We start from the raw sequence: 16,360 nt of genomic DNA on the forward strand, positions 1-16,360 counted from the left end.
GTTAATAAAACTCCCTTTAAAGTCACAACAGTTTCAACAGGCAAATAATCCCAATACAGGCATTGTAAAATAATAAATTGACTCCTATCCAAATATTATCAAATCAGTCTAAAAATGACTCATCTACACTGTTGTCATCAAGAACACATTAAGAATTCACTTTGTCATCAGATGCCGATATTGTTGCTCCAGCAAGTGTGGAGTATTAACTGCGATTTAGCAATTAAATATAGGTTTAAAAAAATTGGTTCATCAATATTAATGCAAAAGATAGTTCCTTACATAGAAGTACTGTGCTTGCCAGACAAGTAAGATAATACTTTAGGTATAAATCAAACAAATTAAAGCAGAATTATACCACAGTTTTCCTTGAAGACTTAGGGCTTGTGTGTTGCTTCTGTCAATGTTTAACAAACTTAAGAAGCAGAACCTTTGGTTCTTTTAGTCAAGTAAAAATATTCTCGTGTAACCACAAAAATACAACTTCCAGAGAAAATGGAATTCCATCAAGAAGTCCACTTTCAATAAAACTGAGGTAGTACTGCTCTTTTATTATGTGTTGTATAAGAGATTTAGATACAAATCATCATCTACCACTCAGTTGACTGACAGGTACAGTAATTTTATAAAACAATCCCAACATTTAGTTTGAAACTCTGAAAAAAAGGAATGATCTGGACTCAATCGCTGAGAGTTAGCTTGAAGTGGGCATTAGCCATATTACAAAAAGCTGTTGCTTATGTTGGAATTTTTCTTTTTTTTTTTTTTAAGAGCCTTATTACCAGGGGATTAATGCATTTATAGTTAACAGTTAACACTGCTATTTGTCTTGGTATAAAACCTTAAAATTATTACAGCCTAAAATTTCAACAATGTAAACAGCACTACACACAGTACAAACCTGCCCTGACAGATGTAGTATGAAAAACTTAATCTGGCACTGTATAATTTAGCAATGTTAATTTAACCTAACTAAAAAAGATCTACATTGTGCAAGAAATATCAGACTTACTTATACTAATCTGAAGTCTTAAAAGAAACCAAGAATGCTTAACTTGTAGCCAGAGTCAAATATTTCAGGGCAAGAATAAAAGGAATAACCAAAATTAAGAAAGTGCCTAAAACATGATACAGCATTTTAGAGCCCTTTCAAATACAAGGCAGAAAAAGGTGTAAAGTAGAAAAGATCTGGAGCCTTGGTAATCTCCAGAAACATCCAGAGTTTACATTTCATGAAGGGCAACAGGTTGCTTTTGTCACCACTGCTTAAATGCTGTAAGTCTGTTCTTCTGTACACAGACCCTCTGTGTCTGAAGATGCAATACATTTGGTTTCCTCTTCCTTTTTCCTTCGCTCCATTTCCCACTCCACAAAGGTATCAAAGAGACTCGGCCACGCCTCGTCTTCACTGTAGTTGCTAAGGTCTGGTCCAATCACCTGAGTAAAATTTAAAAACATGTTCCACGTGTCCCGGGAGATTCCCTTGATTCCTGAGGGGTTCTCGACTAGGAAGTGTAACCACTGGTCCAAAATGGGGGGTTTGTTTTGGGTGAAGACTAATTTCCAAAGGGCAATGGCTATTTCCCGATGTAGCGACCTCTGTCCTTCCTCAGAGTCCAGGCCAAACTGAAAGGTGAAACGGTAGAGATCCTTAAATTTATCTTCCTGCTTGGCTTCGTTTAAGAGGCTGGGGAACCTTGCACAAATGCCATCAATGCTGTCCGCATTTATTGCTTTGCAGCCTTCAAAAAACTCCTTCCTATTAAGCAAGAGAAGAGAAATTAGTGTGAACGCCTCTCATGTGCTGAGTGCCTCCCATCTCCGCTCAGATACGCCACAGGGAAAGAGTTACCTCAACACACACGGCGGCCGCCAGCAAGGTGGCACAAAGTGCTTGGTAACAACACCTACGGGAAGGAGACGTTTCCAAAAAGCCTGTGCTGGCTCGGAAAACATTCACAACGCGCACACTGCCCTAGCTGGGCCGCTACTAGCGTCTGAAAAACTCAGCTTTCTGACTGCTTCACACTACCATACCCAGTGCCTTTCACAAAAAAACAGACAAACCCACAAACACAAGTAAAATCTACCACAGAAAAAATGCTGAACGCATTGGAGAACACCATTTGCTCCCTGTAGCACTACATACAAAGCAGCTCGATGTGATACCGCCTATGCCTAAGTGCCACGCTCTGGATGAGCCGTTTGCAAGGGAAAGTAGTTCGGGGTGGCTTTCCTTCAGTGTTTGGTTGCTCTTCTGTGCTGCAAAATAAAAGGGGTGCCAACTGCGACGGTCAGCGGAGGCACCTGCTGAGAGAGCACAGCACCACGTAACACAGGCTACAGGGCAACATACAAACTGCTTCAAAAGCAGTGCTTCAGGAAGCCCCCGATAATCCGGCCATGAGGGCAGGTGGCTAACAGATTTATCCAATGCCCATGGTCAGGTGTTGCAGTACAGTAACCAGCTATACTAACCGACACCACGGATTCTGATGCAGGACGGGCTGGAGGGAAGGCAGGAGAGCACAGAGCTCAGACCACAGGACTGCCTTGCCTTCTGTGATGGAACTCAACCTGCACCAGTATCATGGAGCAGGCCACTGAACAAAAGTACCCTCTCACCACTGGCACTGCCATCTCTCCAAGAAAATCAAAACACCAATAAAAACCATGCTGCTGTGCAAAATCATAGACATTACTTGTGACTCCTTTACCACGCTAGCAGGTACCTGCTCCTTCAGCCCCTAGCAAATCCCCGTTGGCATCCCAGAGTAACTCGTCTATGTGGCACACACCCACACAGCCTCTGCAGACGCAGGGAAGCTGTGTTCAGACACAGAGGCTCGGTTTAAGGCTCAGAACACCAAAGTAACTTTGAAAGTTATAGCTGAATAAAAAGTTATTACTCAAACCACTCTGGATTGACTGATGGGTAGTCATGTTGGAGGGGGGTGCAGGGGATTGCTGCTAAGTTTTAGCTGTTCTGTCACTTCCTATAGCATTCTTGATGCTACGAGCCTGCTGACTGACAGACAACCTTTTCCAGAAAGACAGACAGCACTTCAAATGCCAGTCACTTGCCAGCCACCACAGAAACATTTCTCTGTGCTTTAGGAAAATTAACCTTGGAAAAAGACATTACATGTAACACTGGTTGGGCAAGAACGATTCTTAGCAAGGAGTCTGCTTTACATTCTTCACATAATGATAACAGAGTTAGTAGCAATTACTAAGGAATCTCACATTATTTTAAAGCGAAAATGATTTTCAGTGTCCAATCTTATCATTAAGACCACGGCGGATACAGAAAAACTGGTTTTGTAAGTCAAGAATAAACTAACATCCATTCAGAATGCCACTACGTTGTCCGTCATTAGCAGCATAACGTCCAAAAACATTTTCAGCTCTGAAACCCACTGTGAGGGGAAAAGAAGTGGACAACACACAGATTTCTTCTGCAGCGGCAGGAATTAATTTGATCAACATGCAAGTCTTAGAAAAAATAACTAAGTGAAGTTAATGAGGCTGTCTCTGACATACAGATGACAGGATATACTTTAACATATGAAAATAATTACAAGTTCTACAAGAACTAACCTTGTAAATTTGCACATGGTAGCAGCCTGGAATTTCCAAGCCAAAACTAGCACTTTAAATTCAGTGGGATCAACGCAGAGGTCATTGCAAAATCGTTCCATTCCTTCTTCCAGTATGGCATCCTCCCGTTCATCCTTGTATCTCCTAAATAACTCTCCAATCCTTTGGAGTGAAGATTCTTCTGCACTGGAGACAGAGTCTTTCTTTGTATCCCCAGGAAACGTTGAAGGCTGGCTAGACTCGACAGCAGTGTCCGCTTTCTTTGTCCCATTCACGAGTATATCTCCTGAAGACTTCCCACAAGCTGAAGCGTGGTCGTCTTTGTGGACTGCGCTTCTCTTACTGTGCGACTTGCTGCCAGATTCCCTTTCCCCATTTTTGCTGCCAAGGGTGGACGAAGGATTCTTACACTTTGTGACACACTGGCCCATGATGTTGCAAGCCCAGCTTCTAGAGCAGTCCCCTCGCCGTCAGACACCCTCGCAGCTGCTCTTCAACACATTTCACCATGCCATTAGCGGCAGTCAACTAACCTGAAAAACAGTTTCAGAGTGAAATAGCTGCTTCTCCACAAAGAATATTGTAAGTATTAAATGTGGGATAACATTCACCAGTAAGAGACAGACTGCAGGATATTTAAGTTTTGCGTACTGAAAAGGAGCAGTGTACGGAAAGTTGGCACATGCTGTAAATTTCAGGCAATTTCAGGCTGCTTCACCTAGAAATCAATGCAGCTCACTCAGTGGTTGCAGTATACTAATGGGCCCTAATAAAGGAAATTCCTAAAATTCTTACTGCAACATAGGTTACAAAGAGGTTGATTCATGTACAGACTTCATCAAGGCAGACTACTCTAACCCAGAAATATTCTAAAGGAAATGGTTTTAAAAAAGTATACCTGCGTTTTATTTATAGAATACAAAACACTGAAACAAAGCACTGGGTGGGGGAAACACGGGGACAGCGATGAGACAACCTGACACAGACTCGAGCTAGAACCGTACCTTTAGCAAAGCAGCACAAGTTTGTTTTTGTTTGTTGTTTGTTTTTTTTTTTAACAGAGTTGGGAATCCAGATCTTTGTTCTGGAAATACAAAGAACATGCTTGCAGAAAGATGACAACACTTGCTTGGTTTTTAAGTAATTATTCATTGTTTCAGTGCGCTCTTCCTCCAGGTAATGAGACAGACAAGGAGAGGGGGCCTTTTTTATTAAACTCTCCAGAAAGGCATACGCACAGATAAGAAGTAGTAATTCTAGTTCAGTCTTTAAAATCCAAATTAAAATGCCAAAATGATTCCTTCATACTGTTTTTCTAAATCATAATGCTAAAACATTGCATATTTGGAAAAGGTATTTCACCCATGGGGAACAGACTCTAGGTTATCCCCATTAAACCCAAGCAAACTCTCTGACACCATGCTATCAGCATGCAGCCATGCCACAGACAGTCCATTTCTTAGAAACATCAACTCCGGGAAGGCAGTTGCTTATCACAGCCCTCCTTTACCCATTTACTCACATTTCATCTCTGCTGTCAGTTAGGAAAAAGCCTCCAACACAAAAATTGGATTTCCTTCATCTTTTTGTTTATTGCTTCCAGGTTACAGAATTAGAACAAGAAAAGAAAAGAGATAAAAACTAAATATAAAGGAAGAAAACAGATGTCCTGACAGTCTTTCTGTATTCTTTCTTGGGGAAAGCTCCGCAGAGACCGAACTCCATATTTAAGGCTGTAAGCCGATCTGGGACAAGAGCACCAAGAATAGATGAATTCTCCAGAAATTATGCCTACAAGCATGCATCTTCTCTCAGCCATCATACCTATTTTGGCAAAACGGCACTTAGGCAGTTTCATGACCAAAAAGGATTCCTTTTTTTCTGTACAACTAAAACAGTCAAGATGCTGGTTTCAGCTACCTGGTTTCCCAGCCCCTCTTTTTTTTAAAAAAATTATTTTTTAAAGTTAATAACCCACAAACTACAACTCTATCAAGTAGTTTCCTCACACAACAACAAACCCTGTAACTGCAGACTAAATCACAGAAATCCCTCAAAAAATCAACCAAAAAAAAAACAACTTACATGGCTCTCCATACGTTTTTTTAAAGTAAGTTTTCAAGTATGAACCTGCAGTTTAAACCAATGCTTATCTTAGAATAGCTACACTCCTACAGTCTTCACTACTTGTTTTATTGACAGCATCCAAGTCAGCCTCACAGGCTTCACTCAGTCCACAGGTATAATTTGAAGTCACTTTGCAGAGAGCATGGAAATGGGAAGAAGGTAGGAAAAAAAAACAGAGCAACAGAGTGCAGAATTGGGGAAGAACTATGCATTTTCCTAACCTGACATCTTAGAAATCTACATTAACAAAAGTCATTTAACAACTCTTCAATTAAAGAAAATCACTTTGAATTTGTATAACTTTTTTTAAAGCAACAGGTAGAAACAAACACCTGGCGCATCCTCTCATAAACTTGCTTTAAAGATGAACTGGGAACACAATTTTTATAGGCAAATAGAGTTCAATTTAACCTAGTCGAGAATAATTTCTTATTAATTTGTATTCAGATGATTCATTAAAATATGCATGTTCACCTAACCCATAAGAATTTCCCGGTTCCTTGGTATTTCACAACTCTGTGAATTGCAGACTGCAGCCTGGCACTGGTTCCTTGCTATCATATGTCTGAGGAACATTGCCTTCTTCAGTCTGCACCAGTCATTTCTTCATTACACCAAAACAAAATAGGGTATTATTAGGCATATCAGCCTTCCTTCTTTTTTTCTTTAAATTAATCAGAATTCAAATGCTAAGTCTACACTAACTCTTGCTCTTCTATCAGCTTCTCAAAAGCAACTGGCACTAATTTGGCTAAGTTTTTCTTTAAAGTGCAGCCTGCAAGTAAAAGAATAAAAAAAAATCTAAAAGTTAGCAATAGAGCTTAAAGCAGAGTTTAGACAGTTTATAAAATTTTCTGGTCAAAGATATAACAGCAATTGCTAGCTGTTGTGGATTAGGAACAGCTTTTCCCTATGGGCAGGTTAAAGAAGAGCTGCCTATTAATAAATGGTACTTTCTTCTAAAGCAGCTGGTAGATGTCAAATCGCATGCAGCACAATGGACAGATTAAGCCAATTCACTTTAGTAATCCACATTTAGATCTGAAAAAAGAAAGACAGTTTGCAAGACTAACTTACAAGCTCTGTCCACACACTTGCCTAACAAAAGTGATTCATGGTGCCACGCTTCCTAACAACAGCTTGTATTAATAACAATAATCTAACATTGAAATCTACAAAGTGACATCATCAGTATGAGGAAACGGGAGTTTTGCTGTTGTCTGCTGCCATGAGAAGACAGAGGGAAGGTCAGCCAGCACTATTAACACCCATACTTGAGGAAGTGTCCTCACTGCTGTTTCTGAAACCCACTGGAGAGTACAGTAACGTTAACCCAGGGAGTGCAAGTCAAGCAAGTCCCCTGCAGCGCACCCCTCTAAACAGAGGAGTTTCCTATACCCCAGCCTACCTGCCTTACAGAGGCTGCTCCTGCTCCCACGAGCTGCCACTGCCAGAGCTCTGCTAGCATCGCTCTTCCTTGCAGCAATGGAAATCCTCCTTTCTCCACCTGACTGAGATTTTCACAGCACAATCCTGCTCATCAAACACACCAGAAGATACTCAAGTACAGTTGCTGTAATTCCTCACTTTTCTACTACCTGAAACTTGATGCCGTGTGCCATGTGTACTTTGAAGCACTCCACCCCCAAAATAGCAAAAACCGCTAAAAAAAGTCATGGTGCATCCGCTGGCACTTTGTCAATTTATCTGGATTTGTAAGAGACAAGTCTTTTGGCGCTCCATCAGTTACCCTTTTATAAAATGCTTTCGCTGGATCCACTTCACTTACTAGTCACCTCCGCTTCCTACGTGACTCAGGTTTCAAGCCATGAAAGCAGTAAGAGCCTCGGAAGGAGATAGAAACAAGTGGGAGAACTCAAACCTTTTGTTAAGGAAGGATGGAGAAAGGATCTGATTGCAGCATCGGGAGCTGCACGGAACTCAGTGTTCAACAAGCATTAAAAAAAAAAAAAAAAACACTTTCCTGAAAGCAAACAGAGCTACTCATTTAACTGTAGAGCAAAGCAAATGTCACGTCTAGGTCACACCGATTACACTGAAGTTAGCACAAAGACGTGCAGACATATTTCTCCCAGCTGGATTGAGAACTTCAAGTATAAAGTTCTTTTGTTATGTGATACAAAGGTTATACTGGACTGGTGGCAAAGCACCAATTCCCAAAACAATCAGTTCTTAAGAGCAAAATTACTGTAACATGCTTATACAACTTGTCAGTGCAACAAAAAAAGGCAGCACTGATTGGCAGTTTTGCCATTCTCGTAGTAAAGATAAAAATCCAGGGCTAGCACTGGAACACACTCAGCGCTACAGGAGGCAGTACTCCCAGAGAAGTCTGGTTACTCAGACAAGTATTGAGTAATAACCTACAGTAAATATGAATCACCGAGATGCCCATGAGGCCATCTTCCCCAGAACAGGAACTGCTAAGCAGAGATCAACAATGATGTTCTCTATTCCTTTCTAGAAGGGAGTAAGCAACTGGAAACACAGGAAGACTAGTGCTGGTAACTGCCGCCAGCTAAAGGAAAGCCACCCTCCAAGAACAAAGGGTATGTACAACTGTATCACCCACTACATTAAACACAAAATCTAGAGGAGATGGGAGAGACCTTGCTAATGCTTGGGTTGTTTGTTTTTGTTCTTTTTTTCTTTCTTTTTCTTTTTTCAAGTGCTGCAAAGCAATTGGTTTTTATCCAATATTTTCAAGTGACCAGATCAGACATAACCCAAGGTCTGAAGGGAGCACAACAAAGTGACTCAGTAACAACCCTGTCACACGCAGCACACCGTGGCTCAACTGAAAACACCAGAACTGCAGTGGGGGAGAGTTAGCAGAAGTGAAAATGTGAAGGGGATATTAAGTTACGCAGTATTTTTCTTCAATGACTAACATTATTGTAGTAATAGAAATTATTGGTTATGTCCAGAGAATAACAAAACACAGCCAAGCATTATGCTGTTTAATAAAGGGTTGCATCACAAGGTATTTACAGCAAGTTTCAAAAAGTATCAAGTATCAAGAAACAGGAAAAAAAAACATACATACATTCAAGAAGACTTCAAAGACAGGATTATGAAACTGCATAACAAAAGGGGACACAGCTCAGCCGCACATTAAATCCCTTCCCAAGTAGGGGTTCAGTAGCTAAGGCAAAGACAACATTTGCCGGAGTTTAACCAAGCCTCAATGTTTTGCAAATAATCAGGCAGAGCCTTTAAGAATTTCACAGAATTTCACTGTGCATTATTTACCTTCTGTGGGCAAGGAGGCATGACTTCTAAAATAGCAGAGCGTAGGGAACAGTATCATGGGTGCCCCATCTTTTTCCAGCTCTGAACAGACACACAAAGCTTTCCATAGGGGAGGCACAAGAGGATCATTGCAACTGCTGAACCAGAAGCAATCGCTGCTCTAACAGTTGGTGCTGTGCCAGTGACCTTGTAAGCAAACATCTACTTACATAGCTTCAGCTACACAGGGAATCATTCCACTAGCTTTTGCAGCCTCCTTCAGGTTCCCTGGGTTCCACATGGAACACTGTAAAAACAAGAGGACCGCACAAATCTTTACATTTAAAAGAGACTACAAAAACCATAAAACCCAGCAAATTGCTCAGTAGTGACTATGCATTTAATAAAACCTTGTAGAGCCCAATTCTGTTTGTTAAGAGAGTCATTTTACAAAACTACCTCACTTTTGGACTTACTAAGTAGCATTGACGCCACTATGTGTTATTATAGAAAGCACAGATCAGGTACTGAATATAACAGACAAGTTCAAATGTTTGTTAAAAGCAAACACACACTTCCAGACAGCTTTATGGCTTTCAGCAGGGCAGTGTTAATTCCTCATTTCATGTGCTCATGGCAAACCAGAGGCCATGCTATCACTGCCACTGCATGTTAGCCAAGCGGCTGTTTAATCTGAGAATGCCAGACAGCTGCTACCTAGCAAAGCATGATTTCGGTCTAGAAAGTAACTCTTTTTTCATTCTCTAGCGCATTCTTTTCCATGTTTGTTTTCCCATGTTCAGTCCAGTTGGCTCAGCTTCACTTCTCTGAAGTCCCCAGCTCTGTTAATGTAAGTAAGAAGCTCCGAAGAGATGACGACAGACAAAGGTACGTCTGGTTTGTATAGCACGGGCTACAACCACAGCACTTTGACAACACTTCTGTTCGTACCTGATCGAGGAAAAAAGCTAAAAACAAGAAAGCGACGGCAAAGCTCCTCTGCTCAGTCACACTACCACCAAAAGGCTTGTTTTTACAGCTCTCAGTACATCTAGGGAGCAGGGAGGTGATCAAATGCTGCCTTTCTGCACACTGACTTTTTACATGAGACATTCTTGTTGGGAAACGAGGGGGAACGTTAGCTGCTTCAGTGCCTTCCTCAGTGCAGAGCAGGGAATGGGTGTAGAAAGTCAGCCACAGGACTGGTTCCTATTGCACGTGCCATTCTCCAGATCACCTGAGTTTTCCCCAAACTCAAGCCCTGTACTCAGATATGCTGAGCAAACAAGAATAAAACCTAGTTGGCTGTTATAAAGCCAAGGCTGTTATAAAAGGGGCAAGCCAGGGAAACAGGCAGCCAAAAGCTTTGAGAGCAGCAGGAACGACGGGGTGGTACTTCTGGCTGTAATACACACCACAGCGCAAAAACACACCTCACTGAATCCTTCTTCGACTGTCTTTGAGGCTGGCATTCCAAACAGCCCATTCCCTGTGGGTTCACACCCTCTGCCTCCAAAGCCCCCCTGCATACCAGCAGCAGCCCCCAGCTCTTTCAGACCACGCTCCTCCCGAAGAGGCCACCCTGCACAACACAAGCACCAACTCGGGCTTCTGTGTGAACACAGCTTCCCACAAACCCTTGAATGTAATGAAATTCTACATCTGGCACCTCTCTGATAATATTTTTCTGGCCTCCTGCAACTAAATAATTCCTTTTATAAATCACCTGGGGAGCAAAGGAGAGACGGGCAGAACATGGCAGCGTGCAGCCTCCTTCCCCAGGGGCCTGCTGAGATAGCGGAGAGGCAGCATCTCCCACTTCTCATTTTAAAACGGCATTGTCATGGCAACTTCACGCAACAAACTAACTGCTCCTCAAACAGATCGGTATTTCTCTGGAAGACGCCTCTGACCCACCAATTCCACATTTCCAGCAGACTACAGCCCTTACTGGAAGCTGATGCGTACTGCAGGTTCAAAGGCAGCTGAAGCTGATGGAGTTCAGCCCCACTCCACAAGAGCCAAACGTTTTCCAGGTTGTTTGAAGTAGTTTCCACGTTGGCTGACCTGTAGATACACAGTCAAGAGCCAGGAATTTTAACATCTGCCAGAACTGCCAGCCACAATTCTTCCTCTGTTGTTATAATTTTTATTCTACCAAGCTGTCCATTTCACTTTATTTTTTTTTTAATATAAGCGGCAAGCCTAAACTTCTGTGACAACACAATTACAGGGCGCGGAATAAAAAGTTTGTATGAGTTAGTTGAAAACACACGAGGAGCTCTTCAAGCCTGTATTTAAAGGTCATCACAGCACAGCGATGCTGAGACTGACTCCAGCCTATGTCACGGGAGATGAATGCAGCGGGGTGGGGAGCAGCATCGCCACTCTCCTGCATGGTCTGAGTTTGGTGCTTGGGTGAGGCTCCAGAGGCAGGGCTCGGTGCCGTGGTCACACAGCATCTCCCCTGGCTGGCATGAGACAAGAATCAGGCTACGGCAACTCAAACAGCCTCCCTCGTTCGTTACCAACCACGTGCAGCAGTCTGTAGGGAAAATAAGCAAGCCCTCAGCATCCCCAGGACCCTTGTTTGGCTCGCCTGCCTTCCTCCTGCACCTGTGCCTGGCTCCCTGCTGTGAGCCGCACTCTCCCGAGCACCGGCACCCAGAGGATCACGCTACAGAAACGCCGCAGCCCTGAGGCTGCTGGTGCCTGAACGCTGGTCCTCAGCTGCTTTTCAAGAGCAAGAGCTGGTAGTGCGCTTACTAAAGGCAAAGTTCTTTGTTTTTTTTTTTTTTGTGTGTGGAATCAGTGAAGAGTTAGCAGTATTGTCTCCCTCTTCAGCGGGATCAACATTGCACCTGCCCTGCATTTACGCACTTGGTGAGTAAACATTAAAGCATGAACAAAGCTTCTACCAAAGCCATCACATTATGGGAACTGCTCATTCCAAGCCATAGCCTGCAGTGAAACTACCTCAGCCCGAGCACCTGGACACAGGTACGACAGACATGTGATGGTTTTTCAGAAGCCCCGAACTCCCCTCACTGCATCCCTTACCGAGCAGCGCGCCAGCACGAGGCTGTAACACATCTGCTCTGCATCTCTGCCGCAGAAGGACCACCAGGCAAAACTACTCAAGAGGAAGTCTAAAAGCAAGAAAGTCCCGCTGCAACTAGTTAAAAAAAAAGAATTGCGAGTTAGTCAGGCTTCCTGCAGCTCCAGCAGCTGTCAATGAACTAGAGCCAGGTTATGGCTCGGGGGGAATCCCGATGGGAACGCTGCTGACCTGTCCCAAATCAGGTTAACAAACCATTTCTGGTGAGCCTTGCTTTGAGCTTTGGAATCAAAGCGCAGTATTTAGAAATGTGATCAGACTGGACAAGGTTTGCCTCTGCAAACCACACCTGTATCAGAGCAGAAGGCACTCACACAGGCATAGGGGACCGCATGGAGTTCTGGCTGCCACCTGGCAGAAGGCTAAATGGCAGTCAGGGGCCAGCTCTCAGCGCCAAGAGCCAGAGCTACCACCAAGCCTCCAAAGACAGCCTTGGACAAGCCCTACAGCACCCAGCATACAGGCCAGAACCCCTTTAACAACCACACCTCAACGCCGTGCGCTGTCACTTCACATCCAGCCCCGAGACGTCACCAGAGATCCTTCCGTTCAAGACCGAGCAGGAGAAACCCACTCTCTGCACTCTCTAGGAGCACCCTGCTAAGACACAGGGCATAAAAACATTTCATGTTCACAATGGGGAAAAAAAAGCCTGAAAACACTGGAACAGATGTTTCAGATCTGTAGCTCGCTGTGTGCAGCTAATTGTATGAGGTTAGCTTAAGAAAAAATGAATAATAATGTGAGAAGTGATAGGGAAAGAGAAGGGAAAGGTACTTCACTACATTTGCTCGTGGAAGGCACATTCCTTAAACAGTTTTTTCAACACACAGGCATCATGCTTGAATCCCTCCCTTTCTTTTACATTCTCTAACCACACAATACCTTACATGCTGATTATTTTTCATTGTCTTTTCCACTTAGCCCCATTAAAAAGTTTTAAATCCTTTCCTACTACATGCTTCATCCTATTTTATTAGGTGGGTGGAATGATTTGTTAGGATTATTGTATTTTCACAGAGCAAACCCAAGTCCAGTTAGTTAAATAGTGTATAATCTTGGAAGGGTGCCTCCAGGTGGTTCTGTAATGTAAATAAGTTAATGAACTAATTTACAGAGCAGCAGTACTTGTTTTTAGGAGTCTACTGAGGCTATGAGCAAGACAACACACAGTGGGGAAGTTAAGACAGTCAAAGGTTGCAGCCACTTGAGGCGACACTACCAATTTTCAGGAAAGCCAAACTCAGATCCCATAGCAGATTCCATCCAATTTCCCACCTGGTACAAACTTTACATACTTCTACACGAGCAAACTCATGTATTCCACCGCAAGTAACTCAAACCTGGAGGAGCTGGAACCTACCAATTTCAAAAAACAAAGATTCACTCACTGAGCAGTTCATGTCCATCTACTGAAACCATCAACCTCCCCTCGCTTCCCTGCCAAAATCCATATAACTTTCAATGTCCAGCACTTACAAGGAAAGCAAATCATCATTTAATGACTTCTTTTTTCCCTTAACATGCAAAAGATTGTAAAACAATATTCCTTCCTCATTTTTCCAGGGTTCACCATAATTTGTGCACAGCATGACAGACCTTTAACACTTTGATATGTATTATGAATCACTGAAGCAGCACACGCCAGGGCAAGAGCTCCTTTGTGCTCAGACACAGCCAGCTCACCTCGCTACAGCAAAGCTGCAGCTTAGGGAACCGACAGAAACCGTGATCCTCAGATATCTGACACAGATGCATTGCGCTGTAAACATCTGAGAGTTGCTGTGGTACAAATATTTACTTTATTCTGCCTCAGTCAATTCTGTAAATTACAGAAATCTGCGACTGTCCTGCAGCCAAACCAGAATAACTTTGAGACCTCAATCTACAACACACTCTGCAATGGAAAAACATTTCCTTTTAAACTGAGTTTAGTGTGTGTGGATTTTCTTTTGCTCCACGTTCGGCTGGCAGACTTCATCCTGAAGCAGCTGAGGTACCTCCATATGGTAGGTTGAGCGAATGTAATTTGGGTAGCTAATAAGTGACTCCTGTAATAATGAGATATGCTTAAAAGTGATGTAGCAAGTAACTTTCTATTTCCCACTGCTCACAACAACAAAGAAAACTACATGAACCACACACAAGCAGAAAGACCTCCTAGCAGCTCTGGTCAGCAGGGTCCCACCTCCAGCATGTCTCAAGGCGGCCGTGAGAACCTCGAACCACACACCCACCCACCAGGCCAGAGCAGGGACAGGCCCAGAGACGAGAGCCAGACCATCTCCTGAGGTCACTTCTGGCATCAGATGCTCACAAGACGTTTACAGAAGCACCGCCAGCCTTCTTGGTAAAGTGTAATGTAGTTTACGGGCTGCCAGCCAGAAGAATCACTCATTTCATACGGCTGTGTAGGAACTTCATGACCAGCCGACCACGTAAATATTGGAATAATATTTAAGTTACGTACAAAGAATTGCGCTAAGTGAAAGGCCTAAAGCTAACTGAAATCTAAAAGCATGTTAAGAGCATGTGCTTGGATTTTTAAAACTCCAGCTGTAGTTTTTAAAGCAGAAAATACACAAAGCCACCCACAGAGACCTTAGTTCTGACTTTCCTATTACAGAGCACTTCACACTGTACGAAGGATACAGCACTATTTAGATGCTAACTGTATCAACACCTTCAAAGTAGATCCTTTGAATACTTCAATTTGGTCATCAGTTACAACAAAGACTCTCAGCTCCTCTTAGCAAGTCCGGTGGCAGCTTTGACCAACACACTTTTAAAATGTGTTTTGACTTACCCTTGATTTTGCTCAGTAACAATTTAAGAAAATTGTCAAGGCTTATAGGTATCTATCTTTGTGTCTTGTCCAGGCCCAGGCAACTATGCTTGAAGCTGGTATACTTCACATATAAGACCTTTGGCATTTTTAGACCACCCATTTAAGTGGTGATCCAAAGTACTTAAGGATCTCTGCACAGACTCATTTGTGATGAAATACTGAACAGTCAGCATATGACCAAGTTCTAGGACATTTGGATTTATGAGTCTATTACTAAGCTACACACGCCTCCTATATCCATTAGGTGCTAGGATGATTTTCTCCCTCTCACTTTAAAACAAAAGACTGACAGCATTAGACGTTTCAAAACTGCAAAAGGAGAAGCTGCGTTACACTAAAAAAATTCAGAGTAAGAAATGAAAACTGTCACTTGCTGCTACTACTTGGATGCAAAAATAAGACTGGTATTTTTCAGGAGCACAAAAATCGTTTTGGTTTAAAAAAACCACAGACACTAAGTAGGAAAAGTGAGACAACAAATAACTATGACTGTCATACCGTCTTCAGCAGCCTGACTTTTTGGGAATAAAACACTGTGACAGAAGGTCAGTAACAGCATTCTCACATTTTGCTAAGTAAGTTTTGTCTTTCACAAAACAGATGTCACAGACAGAACAGCATTTTTAACTATTCTTCCTGAGACACCAGAAGATTATCACAGCTCATTCTGTTTACTGGAATCCTGCCTTACCACCTATACCTTTGTTAGTTTCTCTACAGTACACCTACCTGCAAGAAAGAGTTCTTTAATACAACTAAGTCATCCCCTAACCATCACTCTTCACATAAAGAAGAATTACAATTAAACAAAAACTCAATTCTCTGCTTCCTTCATTTGACGGGAGAGCTGTCCCCCCAGACAGGGATAAAACACGCACATACCAAGTCTAAGCAGCCTTGTTCTCACATTACCTTTAGGGCACGAAGCTTTCATTCACCTATTCCCCCTGTATTTCCTCTGGTCTGGTCAACACTGAAATCAGAATGTAGAAGCGTCACACCACAGCTACCTGTGACAGGGAGAAGCTCCTTATGTCACCACAAAGAACACGGCACTGGGGTAGGACAAAGCGAGCTCCCCTCTGCTTTGCCAACCACCAACACCCCGGGGTGCTCCAGCCTCTTGCTGACGGCCAGTTACTGACCGCTGTGCAGCTCCTCAAAACCTTTTCATGCAAGGGGGAAGCTGAGGTAGAAGCAAACAATGCAAGCACGTCCGCAAGCCTTGGATTTTCTGATCATTCCCTGGGAAGGCTTCAACCCAGATCTGTAATTACTGGACTCAAACTAGAGCTTAAAAAAAAAAAAAAAGATAGCTGACTGAGCCGAGTGCTTCACACAACGTGCTTGAGACTGCTTCTGGACTGATGGTACAGAAGACACCAAGACAGCCAGCACAGACAGCTTACAAGTGT

The 16,360-nt window shown here is 42.9% G+C and overlaps 1 protein-coding gene across 7 annotated transcripts in view; it reads right to left on the bottom strand.

Moving 5' to 3' along the window:
- DCUN1D3 (defective in cullin neddylation 1 domain containing 3) overlaps positions 1-16,360 on the bottom strand; it is a 19,479-nt gene continuing 3,119 nt past the window's right edge. For 3 of the 7 annotated variants that reach the window (XM_080556501.1, XM_080556502.1, XM_080556503.1), the window contains 3 exons: positions 9,210-9,286; positions 3,601-4,133; positions 1-1,759 (listed from right to left, as the gene is read on the bottom strand). In XM_080556501.1, the coding sequence (XP_080412627.1) occupies positions 1,267-1,759; positions 3,601-4,031 (924 nt within the window). In that variant the 5' untranslated portion in view covers positions 4,032-4,133; positions 9,210-9,286 and the 3' untranslated portion in view covers positions 1-1,266. Of the gene's footprint in view, positions 1,760-3,600; positions 4,134-7,135; positions 8,975-9,000; positions 9,287-16,360 lie in introns of those variants that run through there. The other 4 variants (XM_080556504.1, XM_080556506.1, XM_080556505.1 and 1 more) reach the window with 3 other exon arrangements.

Source organism: Anser brachyrhynchus (genome assembly GCF_964034855.1).
Source record: "Anser brachyrhynchus genome assembly, chromosome: 15".
Lineage (NCBI taxonomy): Eukaryota > Metazoa > Chordata > Aves > Anseriformes > Anatidae > Anser > Anser brachyrhynchus.